We start from the raw sequence: 24,179 nt of genomic DNA, 5'->3' as shown, positions 1-24,179 counted from the left end.
CAAAAAATGGTCTAATCACCTCCATACACAATTTTAAAATGATATGTTTATTTGTGTAATTTTTAAAGTCACACAATAACACAAACTACTGATTGATACAGTGGTAGACCAGCAGCTCCTATGTTCAGTGAAGTAAAAGTACTCTTGTCAATAAAGACTGGCTTTGAGGAGAGCATTGATTCACTTTCAATAGTTCCCATCCAAAAAGTCTGTTTGAGAGGTACTACACATGCAGCTGGATAAATGAGACTAGTTGTGTGAGATATTTTGAAGGGGTGTTTTTCATATAGAATTTTCTCCATTTTTGGATTCCTTGTTCACCATGGAGGCCTGTGAGAAAAACAAAATTTTCTTTACACATTCAAGGTGTGTAACTGTTGTACTAATGGTCATTGGCAGGTGAAGTATTCCTTTAAAGTATCAAAAATAAAAGTATCCAGTAACCTGCCATGATTTCACACGTTGCTGGAATAATATTGAAAGATCAACATGTAAGCATTGTAATGTAGCTGGTTGAGGTGGATCTAATTTTAAGTATAGTTGAGTAGTCAGATCTAGAAAATGTATTTTTAAGTGAATCATGTTTTGTATGTGAAATTTTTATATCTTAAGTAACTAACAGCTCTATTTATATATACAATACCACAAAATGTTATTCACTCTTCTAATCCTCGTCCTCCTTGACCCAAAATCTGTTTTTCTTTTTTCCCTACCGTGTGAGTAGGTAACTGTTTATTTTTAAACCCCGGTGCCAATCATCTGCATTGAACGGCTAGACTCATAATCAGCACTTTTTTGGATCATGAATAAACAGGATTTAAAAAAACACCATTTAAATGGAACAGTGCTGCGAGATGCTTTTGGGACACTGTTAAGTCATACTTATGTTTAATTCAATTCATACAGCTTATGCTGCCTTTTAACCAGGAGGCGAATTAAGGCAGGATGAAGTCTTTACACATAACCCAGTTTAACTTCTAGTCAGACACAGTATAACCTCCCCTTCCTGTTGAAGTACAGTATATCTTGCTCTGCTGTTCACTGTGTATTTGTATCAGGTTATGTTGCCCTACTTGCATTTGATCATAGCCCCATCACTCCTGGAGTTACCTTTTGCTCTCTCAAAACATGGTCTACTCACCTCCAGACACAGCTGTTAAAATTTAAAATGATACGTCACATAAATCTCTCAGCCTCTGCCCCTTTAAAACCAGTATATAAAAATGAAAGGATGGCATCTCTGTTTATCCCTCTAGAATTCAGCCTTTATGTGTGTTTCCTTTCCTGTCTGTCAGCATGCTCACCTTTCTGGTACTGTAGCCAGAGCTGCTGCTGGGCCTTCTTGCTGGGGAAGTAGATGCTGCAGCTGAGCTCGGAGCCGTACAGGGCCTCAGACACGTAGTGGCTGCCATATTGCTGGAGAAAAGCCAGCAGCTCCTCGCGGGTGCTCTCTGCTGATAGTGTCTTCAGCACCTTAGAAAAGCCTACCAGGGTAAGAAGGAGATGGAAGAACAGTGACTTTGTAACCAGAAGGGAAAGGAAGGGTGGGCTGGATGTTAAGATCAGGCACATGATGTAAATGTGTTGTTATTGATGTGCTATTAATGTCGAAATCAAGATCTATGAAGGGCAGAAAGATAAACAAATAGAGTGATAGATGCTCTGACAATATGGAGAATATACATCAAGGCTGTAAAGGCTGGTGGAAGACAGTTAAAGACATAAACATTTCCCTGAGGTCTAATTAGTGTTATCTGTGTGGTGCTTTGTGATGTTAAGAAATCACAAATTATTCCGAAACTGACCCGTAGATAAGGTGATGGAGCTGAGTTTGACTTTGTAAAGATTGCTGCGCACTCTCCACTGTTGAACCATAGGATATCCCACTGCCTCACTGAATTGAGCATCCCCTGAGAGAGACAGGAAAAACAGGAACAAGGAGACAAATTAAGACAGAAGAGGAGATCGAACAGAAACAACAAATACAACAATTTAAAACAAATGACAAAACTGGGATTTATAAAGAGCGGCTGAAAGCAAAAGATAAATGACTAAATAAATAAAATCCATCATTTCATTTGAACCGTTTATTGCAGATCCATTGTTATCTATTATTGCCTTAACATCATTTATTATCACAGCCCATATCCCAGCTGCTCCCAGATCAATGGCAGATATATAGTGCAACTTGAACTCCAATTGGATTGCTGACATTAGAAGTGGGAGCAATCTCGCCTTTCTCTGCAATTCAATTACCAAACTTTCACACCAGTTTAGAACTAAAGCCACAAAAGTGAAGAGCAAGGGAAAGGGAAAAAAATAAACTGCTTACGGGAACCTTGATCCTGCGCCTCTGGAAAACGTTTTACACCTGAGACATTCATGCACAGTGAAGAAAAGGGGCAATTTAGTTTCTATGTGTGCGTGTGTGTGTGTGTTTGTGTGTGTGTGTGTGTGTATGTCCAATTCTGGTGAAAGCAGAAGCCAAGTAAAAATCTCAGGGGTCAATGTGGATCAAATGCCAATTTAGCTAATGGAGGGATTAGGGAGCAGAGGTGGAGGTGCAGGTTTCAAGCCAAATGTCTAAGTGACTCTGTTCCCACACAAGATGGGGTGGAACAGTCAAGGAAAGGATAAAAGGATGAAACGGGAGGTTAAGTGTTAGAGTTTACAAGGTCCAGTACACGCTTACGTGTGTGGGCAGGCATATGCCTAATACTTTGTGTTTATGAAAGCACTTTGAGATAGGGTTTGAGGTATAACGGCACAATGACAATAAAGAATAAGGAAGGGCCAGCCCATATCATTTTATGCGATCTTGCATCCAAACACATTTCACAAAGTGTTGTTATTCCTCTGTGCTGGCAATAGCCACCCCCAGACGCATTATGTTTTCGGTTTGTCCCATTCTCAGAAACTTTATTTCAAGTTGGCACAAACGTCCACTTATACTCAATGAAGAATTGATTAGAATCTGGGCTGTCAAGGTCACTATGACCTTGCATCCACCTCATTTTCATGAATGCAATATCTCAAGAACACCTTGAGGGAATATCTTCAAATATGGCACGAACATTTACTAGTACTCAAGGATTAAGTGAATAGAATTTGGTGGTAAAAGGTCAAGGTCACCGTGACCCCACATCATTGTCATGAACGTGATATCTCAAGAACACCTTGGGAGAATTTCATCAAATTTGGCACAAAAGTCCACTTATACTCAATGATGAACCAATAAGATTTTGGTAGTAAAACGTCAAGGTCACTGTGACCTTGCGTCTGTCTTATTCACATGAACACAATATCTCAAGAACACCAAGAGGGAGTTTCTCCAAATTTGGCACAAACATCAACTTGGACTCAATAATGAACCAGTAAGATTTTGGTGGTAAAAGGTCAAGGTCACTGTGACCTCATATCTGTCTCATTCTCATGAATGTGATATTTCAAGAACGCCTTAAGGGAATATCTTCAAATTCGGAACAAACATCCATTTGAACTCAATAATGAACCAATAAGATTTCGGTGGTAAAATGTCAAGGTCACCGTGACGTCACGTCTATCTCATTCTCATGAACGCGATATCTCAAGAACACCCTAAGGGAATTTTATCAAATTTGGCACAGACATCCACTTATACTCAATGATGAACTGATAAGATTTTGGTGGTAAAAGGTCAAGGTCACTGTGACCTCACATCCATTCCATTCACATTAACGCAATATCTCAATACCACTTTGAGGGAATTTCTCCAGATTTGGCAGAAACATCAAATTGGACTCAATAATGAACCAATAAGATTTTGGTGGCAAAAGATCAAGGTCACTGTGACCTCACATCTGTCTCACTCTAATGAATGTGATATCTAAAGAACACCTTGAGGTAATATCTTTAAATTTGGCACAAACATCCACCTGGACTCAAGAATGAACTAATTTGAATTTGGTGGTCTAAGGTCAAGGTGACCTCACAAAACGTCTTCAAAAAAACATGTCAATTCACAAGATAATTATGTCAAAACATCCCACTAATGTCTAATAAGATAAAATGATGAAGTGATGACATTTCATATCCAAAAGGTCAGTGTTCTGTTCTTCAAGGTTCTGTGAAACTGACTTGGCAAAGGAACCTTGGGGAAGAAACTGATGGTGACAGATGGTCTAAAATTGTGTCGGGATGTGGTAAATATGTGAAAGAAGCGAGGGGGAAGCTCACAATATAAGTTACTGCATAGATATCATCATACACTGTTACAACTCTACAGAATGAAGCTGTTAAATAACAATAGCTGTTGGCAATGTAAAACTGAAATAAGAACTTTCCTGCACTGTATATGGAAATGTAGTTTGGTCAGACCACTCTGGATCAGAGTATTAGAAATGTTAAGTTGTTGGTTTGGTTCAGAAATCCCTTTAAGTAGAAAGTTGTTTACTTGAGGATCGGTCACAAATACCAAACACCATCACTATCCAAGTGTGCATTTTCTGTTACTATTGTGGGTGTAATGACTGTCTGTCCAGTTATTCTAAGACACTGGAAGACAACAAAGGCCCCAGAATTGAGGGTTAATGCAATGGTGGAAATAGCATCTTATGAATGTATGCTCAGTAGAATAAACGACGATCAGGAGAAAGGAGTATCTCCTTGGGACCGGTTATGGACTCAAAATGGACCACAAGCCTACATAATTCTTAACTTGCTCTGTGATTATGCAACCCTGTAGAGTGATGTGTGAGGACATATGTGTGACATGTTTGTGTTTGTTAGTTTGTTTTCTTCTCTGTCCGTCCAGACTTTTTTTTTTTTTTAAACGTACTAGAGTCCACCTCCGTATTAAACAAAATACATGCCTTGTATTCTTGTATGCCTGGAAAATAATATATGTATGCCATGTACCGAGCCTTTTAAATCAATAAAAACTTGAATTATTAAAAAGAAAATGTCCTTCAGAAACACTTCTCTGGCCATTACTCAGCATCACAACTCAACAAAAAGACATTTTGTCAGATACTGAAATGGTGACACTAATCTCGGGTGCCCACCTTCAAACTGTGGTTACTGTATAGATCTTCTGTGCTGCTGCGTTGAAGGTGGATGTGATGCATCCATGTATATTGAAGCATTGTCAATTGTCATGGCATCGTATGAGTCTGGACAGACATGAATGTAAACTGTAACTTCAACCTGACTGGCTTGTGAAGGCATACAAACATGGGGTGGTAATTCTAGTTCTATATAAAACATGTCACTTCTCTCAGGTCTGTACAGATGTTAAAACATCTCATGACTGAGACATTACTGGAGGTTTTAGAAGTACATGGTTTGATATGCTGCTCTGTTTTTCCTCTTCTTTAGAGAGTCACATTGGCTGCAGTCAGTCCTAAATTATTCAAGCCAGTGACCATGAATTGATCACACAGAGATAATAGACCTGCCACCTGAAAATGCAATGAATCAAATCTATTTGTCTATTACTCTCCATGAGTGAGACAGAGTGAGAAAAAGGGCCATATCCCTGAATTTACACACCCTCACCTGTAAGGAGCTGCAGGTTGGGCAGGGGTTCAGACAACACCCCTCGACATTGTTCCTCTACTGGTAAAGGGATGACCATGAGACCATCGGCTAGCTGGGGAAAGTCCTTGATGAAGTTGTTGTCCCTGGAAGACAGACAAACAGAAAGAAAGAAAGAAAGAAAAAAGAAAGAAAGAAAGAAAAGGCAATCACTTAATGAATAAGCAATGCCAATTTTTTTTTTTTTTTCTAATTCGTTATAATACAGACATTCTCTGTTACAATAGAGTTCTGCAAGGATGACATTTTTTTGTGGGCCAACCCAGAGGTTAACATTGCCCTGGTTCCCCTTGTCCAAAAGCCAATAGGATTTTTCCATTGGATTTTGGATCATTGCAGACAATAACCTTTATGGCACACAAAAGTTCATGATACTTACACATTTTGTTCAGCCAGATAATCATCACAAATGAATACCACTTTTATGATTTGAAGCATGAATGCAATTGCCAGAAGTAAAAAGCTAACGTTAGGCTATAAACGAGCTACACTACCATCGCGTAACTTCAGTGTCACCAACACAACAAGGCTGTAAATCCATGATCGCCATGATGACATTCTATCGTCTCATTTAGCCACTTATTAGCAACCACCTTTTTGAAGACACCTAGAGGCCTCAAAATTTACAAGTGGTGCTCATGTATTTTATGTCAGACAAAAAAAAAATTAAGTCTCTTAAGTTTGTCCATAGAACTAATTATAGGCATCCAACCAAAAATCCATTAAAAAAAAAACAACACTGACTGCGACAAGAGGGAATCGGGAGTGCTAAAATGCCAACTCATTTTTGAGTTTTAGGACTCATTCCTGCATCACTCTATTCCACCAATACCTATAATTTCTTAAGGAGTGCTTCACCCACAAAATAACCATTTGTATATCAATTACAGTAGTCATGCCATGTTGTAAAGAAAATTGTGCTTTCTTCTCACATGCCTCCACGGAAAACAACGAACAACCTGTACAAAGTCAAACTCAGCTCCATCACAGGTCAGTTTCAGAATAATTTGTGATTCCTTAACTGATTTCTAATTGATTGATTGGGGACAAGGTTCAAAACAGCAAAACTATATCAAACCATCATTTTACAAGCTCTCACACAACTCATGCAGTATAATCCAAGTCTCATTTATCCAGTCTGATGCTCAGTGCTTCTCAAACACAGGCATTTCACCAAAACCTGACTGTGTAAACCTGAGCTGAAAGTGAAGCCAGAATCCATTAAGGTATTTTTTTTTTTAGAGAAGATCCATGTGTTTGGGAAGTACTGAGCATACAACTGGATAAATGAGACTTGGGTCATACTGCATGAATTGCGTGAGAGTTTATAAATGGATGTTTAGATAAAGTTTTGATGTTGTCAAACTTGGTCCTTCATCAATCAATAAATCAGTGTGTTCACCATTTTTCATGGAGCCATGCGAAAACAACAGTGTTTTTCCCACAAATTCAAGCTTACATGGCGTGACTAATTAGTATACAAATGATCATTTTGTGGGTGAAGTATTCTTTTAAATGGGTGTGTGATTTTTCAAAGTAATGGACATTTTTTAGAAAAAAAAAAAAAAGATAATTATACTTACGGGAAAATCACATTACTGGTCATTCAAAACAATTTATTGCAAATTTATTATGAGTATCTTCTTGTTTTTGTTCACCCTCTCTGTCAGGGTGTGATTTTCAAAGTTGGAAGAGGTTCTTCCCCTTGAAGTTACCAAGGTAAACTCATTCACTGACAGCAAGCGAGGAAAGGTAACTCTGTGACGTTTGTGGGTGGAGAAATGTCACAATACCAGGACTTAAAGTGGGCTAAACTGCGGTCTCAGTCCATGTACTAATTGACTTTACATTGGTATTGTATCCATGGTACCGGCATGTAATTTCAACCCATTACGTGCTGCCACCACGGAATGCAGTGTGAAGAGGTCGTGGTCATTTCACGTATTTCTGTGAGATCAGGTTGTCACTGTCAGGGACAATGGGACACAGTTACCCTACTTTACAGTGCAGACGAAGTTGAGTTGAGGTTTATAAAGAGTTTTTTGTTTCATACCAGCAGACAGTTTTCAAGCCTCACACGTTTTAAAATGGTGTCAGAGCTTGGACATTTATACTTTATGAGCCAGAGTTTGATACATCCCTGTTAATTTGGACACCTGGACACTGATTTCCACATTATATGACAGAGGCCAGCTAAATATTTCATGGCTGTTTTGGCACAAACATCATACATAAGTACTGAAAACCTTTGGAACTGATTAAGCCACCCATGTTTTGTATTGGTAGAATTTCATGATGTGTATAGTATCGATGTATTGATCACGCAGTGAGTATCACTCTCTTTCTCTATCTCAAGGTTGTGTTAAACAGTCAGGGGTGCAGCTACAAATTCTGAACTCCATGAAAACAACTCAACAACAATAAATATCTACAATCTCGACATGTTCCAGTGCCTCGTCCAGCTGCTGGCCTCCTGAATCATTCAGAGGCAGGGATTTGGAGATTTCACTGTTTTTCTGTCTTGCAAGTTTGTTCTATGATAATGTTTTATTTGCTGATATTCCTCCTCTGCTTCCCCGAGGTTAGAGCGTAGGTTCGAGGCTCATAATTATTGAGACAATCAAACACATCAAGGTGTGGAGACTGTTTGTTGTTGTCATGGTAAATCGTTCCATCCACGAGCGATGGAATTAAAGGCTTCTCCGCCGGCTGTGTGAACATCAATAACATGGGTATAAAGCCAAAACACGTGAGCATGTGTGTGTGTGTGTGTGTGTGTGTGTGTGTGTGACGCTTGGCGGCCAAATAAAGAAAACAGTTGTGTCCACCAGTTTGAGGGCACAACAGAGAGCTGCAGGAAAAGATAAGACAGACCCCCTGGAATCTCTCTCTTTCTCTCTGCTGGAGACGATAAGTACAAAAGAGAATGGTAATGTGAAAGGGAAATGTAAGGGAAGGGTAGAAGAAGAAGACCCAAACACTGTCTCTCTATAGTAAGAGGTAACACCCATAAATACACACAGAGCTGATCTCGTATGCTCTCAACATGTATCCTAGCCTTTTTTCCCCCACTTTTCCCTCTATTTGCACCCCTGTGCCATATCACATTGGACAAATCACCTGCAAAATAAATAGCAGTAGTCCTACAAGTAGAAAGATAGTGTATGTTCTGCTCCAGTTTTGTTCAGGAGATGGACTGTTCTGGTTGAACCAAAGCAGTTGCAGTTCATTTCCTGTCAAAAAGATGAGTTGTCTCGCCGCATTCTAAGAGCATTGGCAAGCAGCAGCAGCCTATTTCCCATAATCCACTTTTATGGGACCAAGTCTCAGAGCGCAGACCTTGTGCCATAGAGACTCTTCTAGATATCAATTTTTCATCCTGTTCCTTCTCTTTCTTTCTCTCTGTTTGCTTCCTCTAACCACAAAGCCTGTTAGACGCAATCACAGCCTTAGTGTTACAATGCAGGGGTGGAAGGATTGACTCAAGGGCAGAGGATGAGAGGAGAGAGGGAGAGAAGAGGTGCTGTAAAAAGATTACCGTGGCTTATGCTCACAGAAAACATATTGATTGCTAAATTAAATCAGCCAGCTTCACGCTGAGGCTCAGAGAACCTTTGGAGGCGTGTGGACCTAGATGATATGTAGCTTTATGGATTTTCAAGCCCAGATGTGGACTGTCCTTGACACCGTGCAAGGAGTTCTATTTATTTACACCACTTTGCTCACTACGCCCATTTTACATTCTTGGGTTGAAAGACACACAGTTAAAGAGGGTGATGTGTCTCGTAGTTCACTGCGGAGTTGTTAAAGAAATAGAAAACTGACTGCACGGAGGATAAAAGCGTGTAAGGACTAGTGCAGGATTCTCAATGCCTGAGTGCAAATAAAATCTTTAAATGTCCTTAACCCTCTCCTTCGTCATCTTCTTGTACTCTTGAAGGGAAAGCATCTAAGGCAAGTGTAGACTGTCGTGGCATTTTCGCTGAGGTTAAGTGGTGAGACAGCTAATTCAGCAGAGTCAAAGTGTAAATGCTGAAGATTTCAGTGTGCACGGTTTTAGTCAGACCAGGTCCTTGGACGGTGCTCGTGTGTATTTATGGGTATGTGGCATCTATTCTGCTGACAGCTCATTAGAAGAGGAGACATTTATCCGCAGCTATCACTGCAACCCAAACATACCGTTGTGCTTGATAAGATGAGCTAACAGCTTGTCTTTCAAGATCATCTCTGTCTCGCACAAATAGTAACGATATGGTTCAGCTGTTAGCTGGCCTAAATTATCTCTGCGCCAAACTGACATTTTTCAAAGTGACATCATTGACTTAGCTTAACAAGCTTGAGTTTAACAAGCAGTGCTGGACCACATTCTGTGCCCTTGGCAAGTTTTCTGTTTCCCTATAAATATGCATACACACACACACACACACACACACACATACGTGTATATATATATATATATATATATATACATACATACATACATATATGTATGTATGTATGTATGTATGTACGTTTAACAGAAAAAAGCTGCATGCCACACTACAAAAACTGTTTAGAAATGGCCTGTGGAGCCTGATAAAAGCTCAAGGTGTCGACCAGGCCTCTAAATTTCCCAGGTCCCAATCTGCTCAAGGATTCTTGTGATGTGCCGGTACCCCGGACGTACCCCTAATCCAAGGTGGGGCCTCCTTGGATCGGATCTGGCTCTGACCTGTTGAGGCATGGACACAGGATCTCTGGGAGTGTCCAGCAGTGTCTGGCACCAATGTGTTGGGGGCAGATCCATTTAGTCCAGTGGATTGTGAGGTGGGTTAATGGCATGTGCCACAGATGCTCATTCAGGTTGACACTTTGAGCTCTTTGTCACATTCCTTGGGCCATTCCTGAACGATGTTTGCAGTGTGGCATTGTGCAATATCCTGCTGGGGGGGCACTGCCATTGGGGAGTACTGTTGCCATGAGGGGGGGTACTTGGTCTGCAATGGCGTTTGAGTGGGTGGAACATGTCGGGTGGTATCAACATGAATGCCAGAACCAAAGGTTTCCCAGCAGAACAATGCATTGGAACAAAATAACTAAAGTTATTCACTTCCCCTGTCAGTGGTTTTAATATTTTGGCCGATCGGTGCATATATTGTCTTATTACTGATAAGAGCTAATAAGAAATAAACACAAATAAACAACTTCACTAACACGATACATAGTGGCCACTGCAGTGGGCAGCTATTTTAAAGACATTTTGTCGTGCATGGGTTTTGATGCTGTGCAGTGGACCCTTGTGCATCATGCCATACACTGCCACCCACTGGCCAGGTGTTGTCAGTGCAACACAAATCTTTCAAAACCAAAATGGCCGAAGGAAAGCAAGACATGTTGTGCAGCTCAAGACTATCTCTTGAATCCTTTTATAATAGGAGATCCTGGCAGGTAAATAAAATCTGGTAACACCTAGAAACATCTTAGGAGTAGTATCGTTGTTAAATTTTCCGAGTGTTAATTTTAAACTGGACATCATGCATGGCTGGCTATATTTCAACTACAATTAATGCTGTTAGTGCAACTTTGTTGTCACTGAAATATTTAATCTGGCTGTAAATGAATTGATCTATGTAATTAGAATTTAATGTACAGTTTTTCTAACAGAAACAATATTTTGACAATATTTCAATTACTTTTGAAGAAAATAATAATTGAAAAAATAATATAGTTCAGCAGAGGGAGGTGGAGTGGGGAGAAGCGGAGGAGTCAGGAGCAAAGTTCAGTGCTTTTCCATGGCATTGAACAGTATATGAACATGTTAAAATATGTGAACACCTTAGTTTAACAGCATAAAGAATATATTTTTGTATAGTATATATATCAATCTTGAAATTGGTTTATATTTCATCAGTTGAAAATGCTGTGCATCTGAGTAGACATGTGGAAAAAAATGAACTTCATAATTTTTTTTCAAGCCCAAAGAGGAATAAAACACTTGAGAAAAAAAATCTTGACTAAGGTCGCAATAACTCATGCATGAAAGGGTTGATGTTGAACTGCACACAGATTTGTTTCCTCTTACTCTAATACTCTCACATACACCATGTCCCTTAATTCAGATTGTTCTGAACTTTAAAATGTCTTTTTTTAAATACTATTAAATGCCTTCAGCAGCAAATCTGGCAACACAGCGTCGTCAAGGCAGACATTTTGCCTTTTTTTTGTTACAGGTCTAACTGATAACCTCACTGCATCTTCCTTCGGTGCTCCAGGGACATGCTAATGTTTGTGTGTAAACTTTTACATTTCATCATAAAATATGAACTACTAGCCAATAGCATACAATGCCAAATGCAGCATAACCTACCCATCTGATAACAAGGTGTCAAGTTAAAATTTGTTTAACATTTGAGACTGCTCTGACATGGATGCCTCTAGCCAGAATATAGAGGCTTACAATTTATTTCGAAAATTGTATTTTAAAACACAAAGTAGGTATATTTCACAGCAGTCATTTTGTCATAGTAAAGCATAGGCGCTATTAATAACATAACATTAAATGAATTCCACAGTCCTTGTGTGACAGTGTGACAGTAAGCCAGCGTACATCAGGGCCTTGCAACTGCCATTGACTTTAATTAGATTAAATGCATAATATCCTTTTAATGTTACTTGTTAGACTTGTGCTTTTCCTAAGATGACATGTAAAAATGTCAGTCATTAGCAAACCTCTTTAGTTACAATTTCCATACCCGCTTGACAGTATCAACAAAATATATTAGCTGACAGACTCTTTTGCAGAGATGTAGCGTGTGTGTTTTCATGTTCAAGAACATTTGATTTGTCTGCTTCCATAATTTTTCTCTGATTTTACTCCTTCAATTCTATTAAACTGTGTTGTTTATGATCTGTTCTAGCTCTCACAAGCAGCTCAGGCCAGAGCTGCTGTTCACACTGTGACTAATGAGGACTAACAGGTGGCTGAAATTCATCAACACTAATTTAACTTTACCCAGGACTACATTTGCATAATTTAAGATATTAAAAAAAAATAGATGTAAATAAAATTAAGATGATATTTTAAGTACCCAGCCTGTTATTTTAAACACCCACCTACAAGGCCCTACCACACTTGACCTCCAAGACAAGGGCGTAGCACCAAACGCTATGCTCTATGCCTTCCTCTCTTGATCCGTGTCTCTATAATGCACTGTTTGAATTATTTATTTATTTATTTATTTTTGCAAAGTAAGTTTACTTTTTCACCTCTTCCTTTCTTTCTTTCTTTTCCTTTCTGGAACCTTGATTTGCCTTTCTTAGACAAATGCATGTGTACATTGGTGCTCCAGCAGCATAAACATCACTCACTTGGCTCTAGCTGCATTAAGTGCAGGAGTGGACTAAACCATTTTGCACCTTTAAAGGGTGAGAAGGTCCTCAGGGAGCCTCCGATATTTTTAAAAGTTCAGTCTTTCAATTTATTCAGCCAATTTTATTTATTTATGGCCTAATTACTTCGGAAAATAAACAAAACAACAAAACTGCAAACAAAATCAAACTATTTATCCAGGTTTTTCAAGGACCCCCTTCCCATTGGGGCTCTGACTGACTTAATCAGTCCCACTTTCCCCCCACTACAATGCCCCTGCTCCCAGACCATATGTGTGTCTTAACCATGGATGAATTTTTAGGTCTGGATATTGGACCCCAAGATGGTGCCTATTCAGTCCAATGAGAACTGTCTGCCTGGCACATTTGCCAAAAAAGTTTCCATCTTCTGGGTTTACTTCAGGGTTATGCAGCCCACTGAATATGTGCAGTAGGGTTTCTCTGGCTGGCCCCACCAACAAGTTCCCGCTTGGCTCATTTGTAGACTTTACAATGTGATGATGTCACAGATTTTTTAATCACTTTTCTCAGCTTGAAGTGGTATGTACATATATAAAACCTCCATGAATAATTAGCATAATTGACCTTTTTTGCAGTTTGAGCTGTCTTGTCAACAGTTTTACAGTCATCATTTTTATTATGGTGGTCAGTGGGGGAAAATGCTTTTTGGGCCACGGTGGATTATTTCGCTGCAATATCTGCGAGTGGTCACAGAGAAATAATTGGAAGCCTAAATACAACCCACAGGAGTGTTTCCAGTTTAGGGCCCTTAACAGTCGCAGTTTTAAACATGTTATTAGGGGATTTTTTCACCACAGTACCACAAGTGGCAAGTGGGAAAATTTGGAAGCAAGGCTGAGCGTCGTTTCTTAGGGCCTCGTCTAAACTTTTGACTGCATAACAAAGATGGACAACATGACAGCTCCCAAAAGAGAAGCCAAAACATCTCCATTGTACCCTGGTGGCTGGATGGATAGGTCATAAACCCCACCACCTGCATGTCAGCAGATAGGACATGGGCAAACTTTAAAATCAAAGTGGGCTACATGACAAATACATTTTTCCCAAAGATCGTTTCCTTCATTTTAGGTTTCACACTGATATATGTTTGTGTTTATTTTTCCTGATAAGTTTGGTTTTGATTAGTTATTTCATGCTATAAAAAGGGGGTGTGGCATTATGACTAAAAGTTGCGTCTGCCAATCGCTGCTCGTGACTGGTTTGGACCATCAACTGTACAATAAAGATAGGTGAACATGAGAGCTCCCCAAAAGTGAAGCCAACACATCTCTATCGCCCCCGGTGGCTGGCTGCAGTATAGGTCATAAATCCCTCCACCTCCATGTTAAAGGGATAGTTTGACATTTTGGCAAATTCGCCTACTGCCGTAATCCCTATAGTCATATGGGTAGGTACAATATAGGTACTATATGGGTACGTTTGAAATCACTCCGCCCAGCAAGTACTGTATGTCTGGAATGTAGTTCCGGCTCTGCATTTGGCTTCAAAACAACTCTGTCTCGTAATATTACATTATTATTTCATAGCGTGGTGAATGTGTAAGCTACAAGTTGTCCACAAGAGCGTTTTGGAGTCATTTGATGGTGTATTTGATTAGTTTTGAGAGAGAAAAAGGGCTGTACTGTTCACCTCCATTCTGTGCGCTAAGCAGCGGGCAACTCTGTCCCACCAATCTCAGAACTGCAGGCACTGACAATTAAAGGTAATGTACCTACCCATATGACTATAGGGATTACGGCAATAGGCGATTTGCCAAAATGTCTAACTATCCCTTTAACATACAGGAATTGTATACATCAATGAAGTTTGATTATAATAAACGTTTGTACAGTGTGAGGATGTGGAGACACATCGTCCATCTTTATATACAGTCATTGAGTCGGGAAGGGTGTATGGCCAGGAACTCGATACCCTTGCTCCACTTCCTGCTTGCTCCTAAATGGGCCCTGGCTCTGAAAGCACAACATGGCAAGACCCATATCCACGATATTCTGACTTCACTTTTGTACAGTGGGAGAAAGTGGAGACGCGTCGTCCATCTTTATATACAGTCACTGAGTTGGGACAGGTGTTTAGGCCTGAACTTGATACCCTGGCTCTACTTCCTGGTTGCTACTGCACAGACTCTGGCTCTGAAAGCGCAACATGGTAGGACCCCTATCCAGGATATTTTGACTTCACTTTTGTACAGTGGGAGAAAGTGGAGACACGTCGTCCATCTTTATATACAGTCTTTGAGTTGGGATGGGTGTATGGGCGGGGTCTGGATACATAGGATATTTTGACTTCACTTGTCCATCTTTATATACAGTCTACAGTCTAGACTTGCAGGGGCAATACCAGCAAACTTGTGTATTTACTCATGTTTCATTCAGTACCCATGTGTGCTCATTAAAGGCAGTGGACACTGGGCTCCCCCCTGGCCAAACAGGCCTCCAATCCTACTTGAGTCTACAAGAGGCAAACTCTTTGCATGCAAATGAGAATCTCAAAAACACAAGATTTACAAATTTATATCTGGTGGGATACAAGTACTCAAGACTGCTTCATGTATATATGTTCAAGCTCCAACTGTGTTATGTCTCCTCTCCTGTTTTCTTTCAGTCTGTCTCCTCCTGCCCTCTGTGCATACTATTTGACTTCAAACACAGTAAAGACACATCTGATTATTAATCTGACGCTCATGTCTGAAATTGTTTTTCTCAATGTCAGTATTTCTCCTGAGAAAGAGTGTTAGTTGTCCGCTGTTTGTTCGGCGCAGTCGCAGCGGTAACCCTTTCTCGTTTGCTCTCTGCATCCTTCCATCTCTTATTCACTCTCCCAGCTACACCTGCTCTCTCCTCCCAAATCACAGGCATTCTGGTGATAGGCACAGATAAGAGCTATCTAGAAGTCAATTTAGGGAAATGTTTTTGTGACTCTCTCTCTGTTAGAGTGTGTATCTGTCTATCTGAGTTTATAATAGATACAGGGCTATCTACAAGTCACCTAATTTCCAATCCCTGTATTTGTGTGTGAGAACATGTGCTCACACTTAGGTTGAAGTGAGTATATTTATCTGAGTTTGTGACTGTGTAACTGATATTGAGTGGTACTTATCTAAACATTGTCTGAGGTAATTGGCTCTTGTGCTGTTTCGTCCGTGTAGGAACCTCATCCTCACATCGCAGCACTGATCGGACACATCAAACCGCAATCGCTACATTCAGCAACATCTCAGTTCATTATGTACAACCTCAAGACTCATCTCGGTGACAATGTGGGCTGCTGCTTTTCAGTAGCAGCTTGTATTGGAAAATCACATCCGACACTGAGCTCCTTGATTTGCCTCTGTCACATTTTCCTTCACGTTGTCTAAAGATTGTGGATGATCTGCTAAATAGGAGGTAAACACACCTTCTAGGAACCACAAATACCAACAATAAGCATGTGAGCTTTTGGCAAAACACTTTGGAGGGGACATTGTATCAAGTATCAATAGTTGTAGGCCCACGCTGCAGGTTTGAAACGACACACTATGGCATTCAGAAATCCGATTTTGGCAACAACTGTGGGACAGCAAAACAATCAGTTCAGAAAATGAATTATACTTGCATCCATAGTTTCCAGAGATGACTGTACCTCCTGGCTTCGAACGGCTCTCCAAACAATGAGGAAACCTAAGTGTTTCAGCAAACTGTAAGCCATGCAGGATGCTCTTTTCCACTCATTTAGAAGCTGCCTTTGTGGACTGATGCAAGCACTAACAAAGACTCTCTAATTCCCAGAGGAAACGAGTATTGAATATACATACACATCCTCGGTGCCAAGCTTACAAAGGCTATATTCTGATTATCAGAGTCGCTGTTCTGGCTCAGCTGCTGATTGAGCACGTGTAACCTTCTTAGGGTCAAGGCTGAACAAGGAAGTAGCTCTTCAAAAAGCAGAAGACATTTATAACTGTTTCGACGATCATTTCAATGCTGATGTTTATCTTCACTTCCAAAGTTACAGTTTACAGTAGATGATTGCATTAAACTGAGTTTGTGTGTACTGCATCATGAAATGTGCTAATAAGCTGTGTTGCGATGAGTCCCCATAATGTCATCTCACCAATTAACACTGTAAGTAAGAACTTTCATTAATGACTGAAAATATGACATAAAAAAATACATTTTCTGTCTTCAGAACTGTGAATTTAATTAATGTCAAACAAATGGCTCATATGCTTAAGTTGAGGCAAGGCAGCTTCTGTTCAGTGGCATCCCCCACCCTTCCATGAAAATAACTGGAGGCTACTATTTCTGTATCTGAGAGGCTGAAGTGTGCTTTTAGGTTAGTGCTAAGGTAGTGGTATCTTGTGAAAGTAGACAATGAGTGGCACACATTGGTACCAACCATGTGAGCATAGATTATCAAGAAAAGAGCTGAGTAAAACTCTAAAGTTAGGATTAATTTGGCGAGGGAACAACTGGCCATTTTCAAAGGGGTCCCTTGAATTCTCACATCAAGACATTTGAATGAAAATGGGGTCTGTTGGTACCTACTAGTCTCCCCTAAACTTGTATTTGGTTCCAAACAATCAATATACTTGAAATTAAAGCTGTATATTTGTCTTTTTATGGAAAAAGACAACCAGCCTATTTAGAGAACAATCAATTGTTAAGCTGTTACGCAATTTTTTATGTGTTATGCATGCTTAGCACATTAGTAAAAAGAATTGTTGTGGAACCTGAAATGTTACCAATGCCAGTATTAGTCTACGCATTTTGGATAATTAGTAATATTAACTGTAAAATAAGACATTAAAGTATATCAGTATGCAATTCCTTAACTCCACATATTGACATAGTTTTAGACTACAGTCTAGCCTATAATTCCTAAAATTCAGTTATGGCTTTTTGTTTCTGGAGGCGCTACTGCTTTGGTTAAGAACAAGGTTGACATAAAGACATTAACGCAACTAGCTTATCAGCCAATCACGTGGCAGCAACTCAATGCATTTAGGCATGTAGACATGGTCAAGACGACCTGCTGAAGTTCAAACTGAGCATCAGAATGATGAAGAAAGGTGATTTAAGTGACTTTGAACATGGCATGGTTGTTGGTGCCAGACGGGCTGGTCTGAGTATTTCAGAAACTGCTGATCTACTGAGATTTTCACGCACAACCATCTCTAGGGTTTACAGAGGATGGTCCGAAAAAGAGAAAATACTTAGTGAGCAGCAGTTCTCTGGGTGAAAATGCCTTGTTGATGCCAGAGGTCAGAAGAGAATGGCCACACTGGGTCAAGATGATAGAAAGGCAGCAGTAACTCAAATAACCACTGGTTACAACCAAGGTCTGCAGAAGACCATCTCTGAAACAACACGTCCAACCTTGAAGCAGATGGGCTACAGCAGCAGAAGACCACACCAGGTGCCACTCCTGTCAGCTAACAACAGGAAACTGAGGCTGCAGTTCACACAGACTCACCAAAATTTGACAACAGAAGATTAGAAAAATGTTGCCTGGTCTGATGAGTCTTGATTTGTGCTGCCACATTCAGATGGTAGGGTCAGAATTTGGTGTAAACAACATGAAAGCATGGATCCATCCTGCCTTGTATCAACGGTTCAGGCTGCTGCTGGTGGTGTAATGGTGTGGGGGAGATTTTCTTGGCACACTTTGGGCCCCTTAGTACCAACTGAGCATGGTTTAAACACCACAGCCTACCTGAGTATTGTTGCTGACCGTGTCCATCCCTTTATGACCACAGTGTACCCATCTTCTGATGGCTACTTCCAGCAGGATAACGCACCATGTCACAAAGCTCAAATCATCTCAAACTGGTTTCTTGAACATGACAATGAGTTCACTGTACTCCAATGGCAGTCACCAGATCTCAGTCCAGTAGAGCACCTTTGGGATGTGGTGGAACAGGAGATTCACATCATGGATGTCCATCTGACAAATCTGCAGCAACTGTGTGATGCTATCATGTCAATAGGGACCAAAATCTCTGAGGAATGTTTCCAGCACCTAGTTCGATCTATGCTACAAAAAACTACGGTAGTCCTGAAGGCAAAAAGGGGTCCAACCCAGTACTAGCAACGTGTACCTATAAAGTGGCCAGTGAGTACACACACAAACGTATATATATACAGTATATGTATGCAGTATATATACTTGCTTGAGCTGAAGGCAAATTAAAGGCCAATAAAGCACTTCTTTGACTTCTTCTAAATATATTTCCCCATCCAAATTTTAATGTCAGCCTATTACTCTTTAATAGTCATGCTCCGTTTACACAGTTCTGTCAAATGATCCAGCACTGAACTGTATCCTGCCGCACTTTAATGACCACTTACATAATAACACTGGTAGTGCAGAAGTTATGACACTGTGAGCGTGTGTGAAATCAAAGATTCTGCACTTGCTGTAATGATGAATAAATAACCAACTGAATGGTCGGGAAAGGAGAAGAGGGAGGGAAAGAAAAGCGCAATCATAATCTTCACCACTAGAGGCTGCTCTTTCTCTGTGCCAAAGGAAAGACAAATGGCATCAGGATCAGTCCAGGAACATCAGTGTTTCTGTGTGCTTGTGTCACTGCACTATATGTGTGGCCTGCGGGGTTCTCTTGTTTTTACTCTGCCAGACTGAAAGGGGGAAAAAGAAGAAGAAGAAAAAAATTGATTGGTGTGTGGTGCTGATCAACATGTATACTGCATAGAGTAAATGTTAACTGCAAGAAATGTTAGTCCCCCAGCAGTTAAGTTCAGGCACAGGAGCAAACATAATAATTTAATCACACAGCAACAGCAACAAGATTTGTCTAGTTATTGTGTGTGCATGTGTGACAGAAATGCAGCATAGTGGGGTCAGGCTGGGCACAGAGCTGGAGTTCAGAGGTGAGCTGGAGGCAGAACAGAAAGTTTCCACAATGTGTCAGTGATTTGTAGTTGTGACTGAGGTAGAAAGATTACTTCTCCACTGGGATGCCAGTGGTGGGGTTGAAGAGTCAGGATGGGGCAGAGTGATGGCCAGTTTACCACAGAGAAGGGAGGGACAGTGAAGCAGAGGCTGAGCGTGAAACTGCAGGGCTGAATCATGATCTGGAGACATGGGGTTGCTGTGCCCTTGGTAGCCTTGTAGGCTAACAACAGCGATTTGAACTGTATGGGAGCAGCCACTGGGTGACAGTGCAGTGCAGACAGGAAGAGGGGGGGGTTGTGTTTGAGAATTTATGGAGGCTGAAGGCAAGCAGGGCTGCAGCATTCTGGGTAAGCTGAAAGGGTGTTAGAATGGATGCACAAACACCAAGAGAGAGGAAGAAATGCCTTTGCTTGAAATATAGAGGAAGATCATGTCTTTCTGGACTGACAAATGAAACATTTTTCTGAGCGATGCCAGTCTTTCAAGTTCGAAAACTTTTTTATCAGAGCAGCCTGCCCTCGACCACATCGCGTTTTCTGCTTTGACGTGACTGGAAGTAGAAGAAAACAACTGAACAAAAAAAGTGTGAAACGCTGCAAAATGATGCTGGCAAAGGCTGCTGGAGGATTTGCCAACACGCTGAAAATAAAATGAAAAATTGTAAGAAAAGCCATCTACAATGCCACATATCCTGCTACATCTACCGAGATGTAAAAAACTGCTGTACAGCCAAAGGTCTGATTGATTTTAAAGTATACCGTGGCACAGCTGCAAGTGGATAATACCAGTAATGCTCATGTGGTGTGCATTCATCAGTGGTCTCCTCCCAATCTTCTCACATACACAAGAGAGCCAGAAAAGAACCAACAGAAAATGTGACATCCAGCATGACACAGCGTGTTTGTAATTTCTATGGCTGCCATGCTGTTTGGATTCATCCCTAAATGGGATAATTACCAAGCGTTTGAAAGAGAAGCGTGCAACAAAAGGCAGCACAGACAAAAGAAAAAGGGCCTTGTTCAAAACAGTTGTCTCCACCACAAAATATACACAATATGCAAAAATGTCCGTGGCACATTCAAACTGAAAACAGAGCCTAGAATGTTCACTTGAGTCAAAATCCAAAGTTATTGTTATTCAGCATCACGCAAAGGCCAACTGGCTGTGTTGAATACGCCGGCTGTGTAATAATGTCAAATATCTCAAAATGCCTTCGGATTTTGCCAAAAGTTTATAGTCAGCTGCTATGGTGCACCTCCAGTCACTCAATTATTTAAAGGGTCAGTTCACGTAAAAACATACCACCACGGGTAATATCTTCCCATGCAGACAGAAAAACTGCAGTGGCCCCATCTGTACATACACTCACTGGCCACTTTATTAGGTACACCTGTTCAACTGCTCGTTAATGCAAATAGCTAATTAGTCAATCATGTGGCAGCAACTCAATGCATTTAGGCATGTAAGACATGGTCAAGACGACCTGCTGAAGTTCAATCTGAGCATCAGAATGGGGAAGAAAGGTGATTTAAGTGACTTTGAACATGGCATGGTTGTTGGTGCCAGACGGGCTGGTCTGAGTATTTCAGAAACTGCTGATCTACTGAGATTTTCACCCACAACCATCTCTAGGGTTTACAGAGGATGGTCCGAAAAAGAGAAAATATTTAGTGAGCAGCAGTTCTCTGGGTGAAAATGCCTTGTTGATGCCAGAGGTCAGAGGAGACACACTGGTTCAAGATGATAGAAAGGCAACAGTAACTCAAATTACCACTTGATACCACCAAGGTCTGCAGAAGACCATCTCTGAACCAACAACATGTCGAACCTTGAAGCAGATGGGCTACAGCAGCAGAAGACCACACCAGGTGCCACTCCTGTCAGCTAACAACAGGAAACTGAGGCTACAATTCACACAGGCTCACCAAAATTTGACAACAGAAGACTGGAAAAATGTTACCTGGTCTGATGAGTCTTGATTTGTGCTTCCACATTCAGATGGTAGGGTCAGAATTTGGTGTAAACAACATGAAAGCATGGATCCATCCTGCCTTGAATCAGCAGTTCAGGCTGCAGCTGGTGGTGGTGTAATGGTGTGGGGGAGATTTTCTTGGCACACTTACTTTGGGACACATTTTCTTCAGCAACTGTGTGATGCTATCATGTCAATATGGATCAAAATCTCTTAGGAATGTTTCCAGCACCTTGTTGAAACTATGCGCACTTCTGAAGGCAAAAGGGGGTCCACCAACCTGGTACTAGCAAGGTGTACCTAATAAAGCAGCGTTAGAGTTCATTAAGAAAACTTTATTTTTCTCACAAGCCAGACCCCATTGACGAGAACAGTAATTTTGCCTCACTGCTCTGGGTCTGCTGTGAAAAGAGCAATGGTTACGTTTCATTTTTCATTCTGTTCCCCAAAGAAAAGGTCTGTTTGAGAAGTACTGAGCATACTGGATGAATTGGACTTGGGTAATACTGAACAACCTGTGTGAGAGTTTGTGAACAGATGTCTTGATATTGCTTTGCAGTTGTTAAACATGGACTGATAATTCACCAAGAATTGTCTCTACTTTTTGGATTCTTCGTTCACAGGAGACGTGAGAAAAACAAAATTTTCTTTATAAATTCAATATAAGACTGGGTGAGGAACTGAAATACAAGTGGTCATTTGGGAGGTGTATTACTCCTTTAATAATGAAATGAAGAAGGAAAAATTCCAATGTAAAAAAATCTCATTCATTATTAAATAAATGTATCTGAATTATACACCACATCATATAATCCCTGGATTGAACATTTAATGTTCTATCACATTATCAATCAAACCCATTGGCTCTCTTCTTGTCGTTTCTCAGCATTACTTTAAAAATGTTGCCCCACTTGCCCTTGAGAACTTACCCACCAATTTGTTGGACTGCACAATCAAAGATTTATGAGAGCTGGGGTGTGTAGCCGATCCAATTGCATGTAATATGCTTAATAGCTGTAATATCTGTTATTTGAATAAACGCTTGGCGCGAGTGGGGGCCTGTTGGATGAGTCATAACAAAGATAAAGCACCCGGTGTCACCCAGGGCACAGGCCCCAGATGAAGAATTAAAGAGTTATTAAAGGACAGCATCCGAAAACAGGCTAATTCGTGGCGTAATAAAACAATCAGAGATGTTTACCTTGAGACTTGTGTTACAATCTCTCATTAGAGCTGCAGCCGCAGCTCGGCTGATAAATGATCCCACTGAGAGGAGGAGATCTGGTGACTTTTCATGGCCACTATTGATTAAGCTTGGGAGGGAGATGCTGTCAATGAAACAGTCTCTGATGGAGAGTACACTGCGGAGTACGTGTCTGTGTGCAAGACGGATCGTGTGCATGTGCATTTGTGTTTGTATGTGAGCTGCACCGTAGACAGTTGACTAATTTATGAGTAGCAGGATGCTGCCCAGCCAATCAAAACCAGCGGTCATTACTGTCAGATATAAAGCAGGGGCAGGAGGGAGAAACAGAGACGTGCTGTGTGGGATGATACAAAGGTGTTACAAGGGTTTCTCGTTGTACAATATCACATAACTCGTTGTTTTTGTCACTTGCACCCGCACACGCACACGCACACACACACAAGCACACACACACACAAGCACACAAACCTCTCAACCTGACTTTTATTCCCCTAGGTCGCACATACAATTGAAACACAACGTGATTGTGCATGAACATGTTTTTTTTCTGTGCCCTGATATCTCTGTTGGCCTGCCGTAGGAAATTGTGGAAATGAACTCTGGTGGCCGGGAGCATTACCATAGAGATGAAGCTTGGTAATGCAGAGTGAGGGGGCATGCAGGCCAGCTAGTTGCAGAACTGATTAGAGCCATTGCTTTTCTACTTTTTTTTTTTTTTTTAAACTCCACTCACACTTTCTCACTTTCTCTTCTCCCCTTTTGGGTCTATCCATCCTAACAAACTTCTGTCTCCCTCTATCTCCCTGTTTCTCTGTCTCCCTCATTCGCTTATTTGCTCACACACAGTCACCACAGTGTTGCGAGGAGTCCCCCCACCAGCAGTTACAAACTCTGTTCCTGACAGACTCTCATGTCATCACAGTGAAAGCAGAGCAGCACTTCCGAGAATTCGATCGAGGACAACAGACTACAGCTGGAGGTTATCTTTTCTTAGTTGGCACAACAGTGAAGAAGCAGTCTGACCATCCTCTATCCTGACAAGGTAACGGTCCAGTGTGTAGGATTTAGGGGAATATATTGGCAGAAATGGTATATAATATACGAAGTATGTATTCTTTAGTGTATAATCACCTGAAAATA

The 24,179-nt window shown here is 40.8% G+C and overlaps 1 protein-coding gene across 4 annotated transcripts in view; it reads right to left on the bottom strand.

Annotated features, from left to right (window-relative positions):
* The window catches only part of LOC125905619 (astrotactin-2-like), a 431,706-nt gene that overhangs the window by 88,846 nt on the left and 318,681 nt on the right, over positions 1 to 24,179 (bottom strand). For all 4 annotated transcript variants that reach the window (XM_049603723.1, XM_049603724.1, XM_049603726.1 and 1 more), the window contains 3 exons: positions 5,536 to 5,660; positions 1,806 to 1,910; positions 1,305 to 1,484 (listed from right to left, as the gene is read on the bottom strand). In XM_049603723.1, the coding sequence (XP_049459680.1) occupies positions 1,305 to 1,484; positions 1,806 to 1,910; positions 5,536 to 5,660 (410 nt within the window). The remainder of the gene's footprint in view (positions 1 to 1,304; positions 1,485 to 1,805; positions 1,911 to 5,535; positions 5,661 to 24,179) is intronic.

Source organism: Epinephelus fuscoguttatus, linkage group LG18 (genome assembly GCF_011397635.1).
Source record: "Epinephelus fuscoguttatus linkage group LG18, E.fuscoguttatus.final_Chr_v1".
In the NCBI taxonomy this organism is placed as follows: domain Eukaryota; kingdom Metazoa; phylum Chordata; class Actinopteri; order Perciformes; family Serranidae; genus Epinephelus; species Epinephelus fuscoguttatus.
Note: the sequence above shows the minus strand (reverse complement) of the source record. Positions and strands in the feature narration are given on the sequence as shown.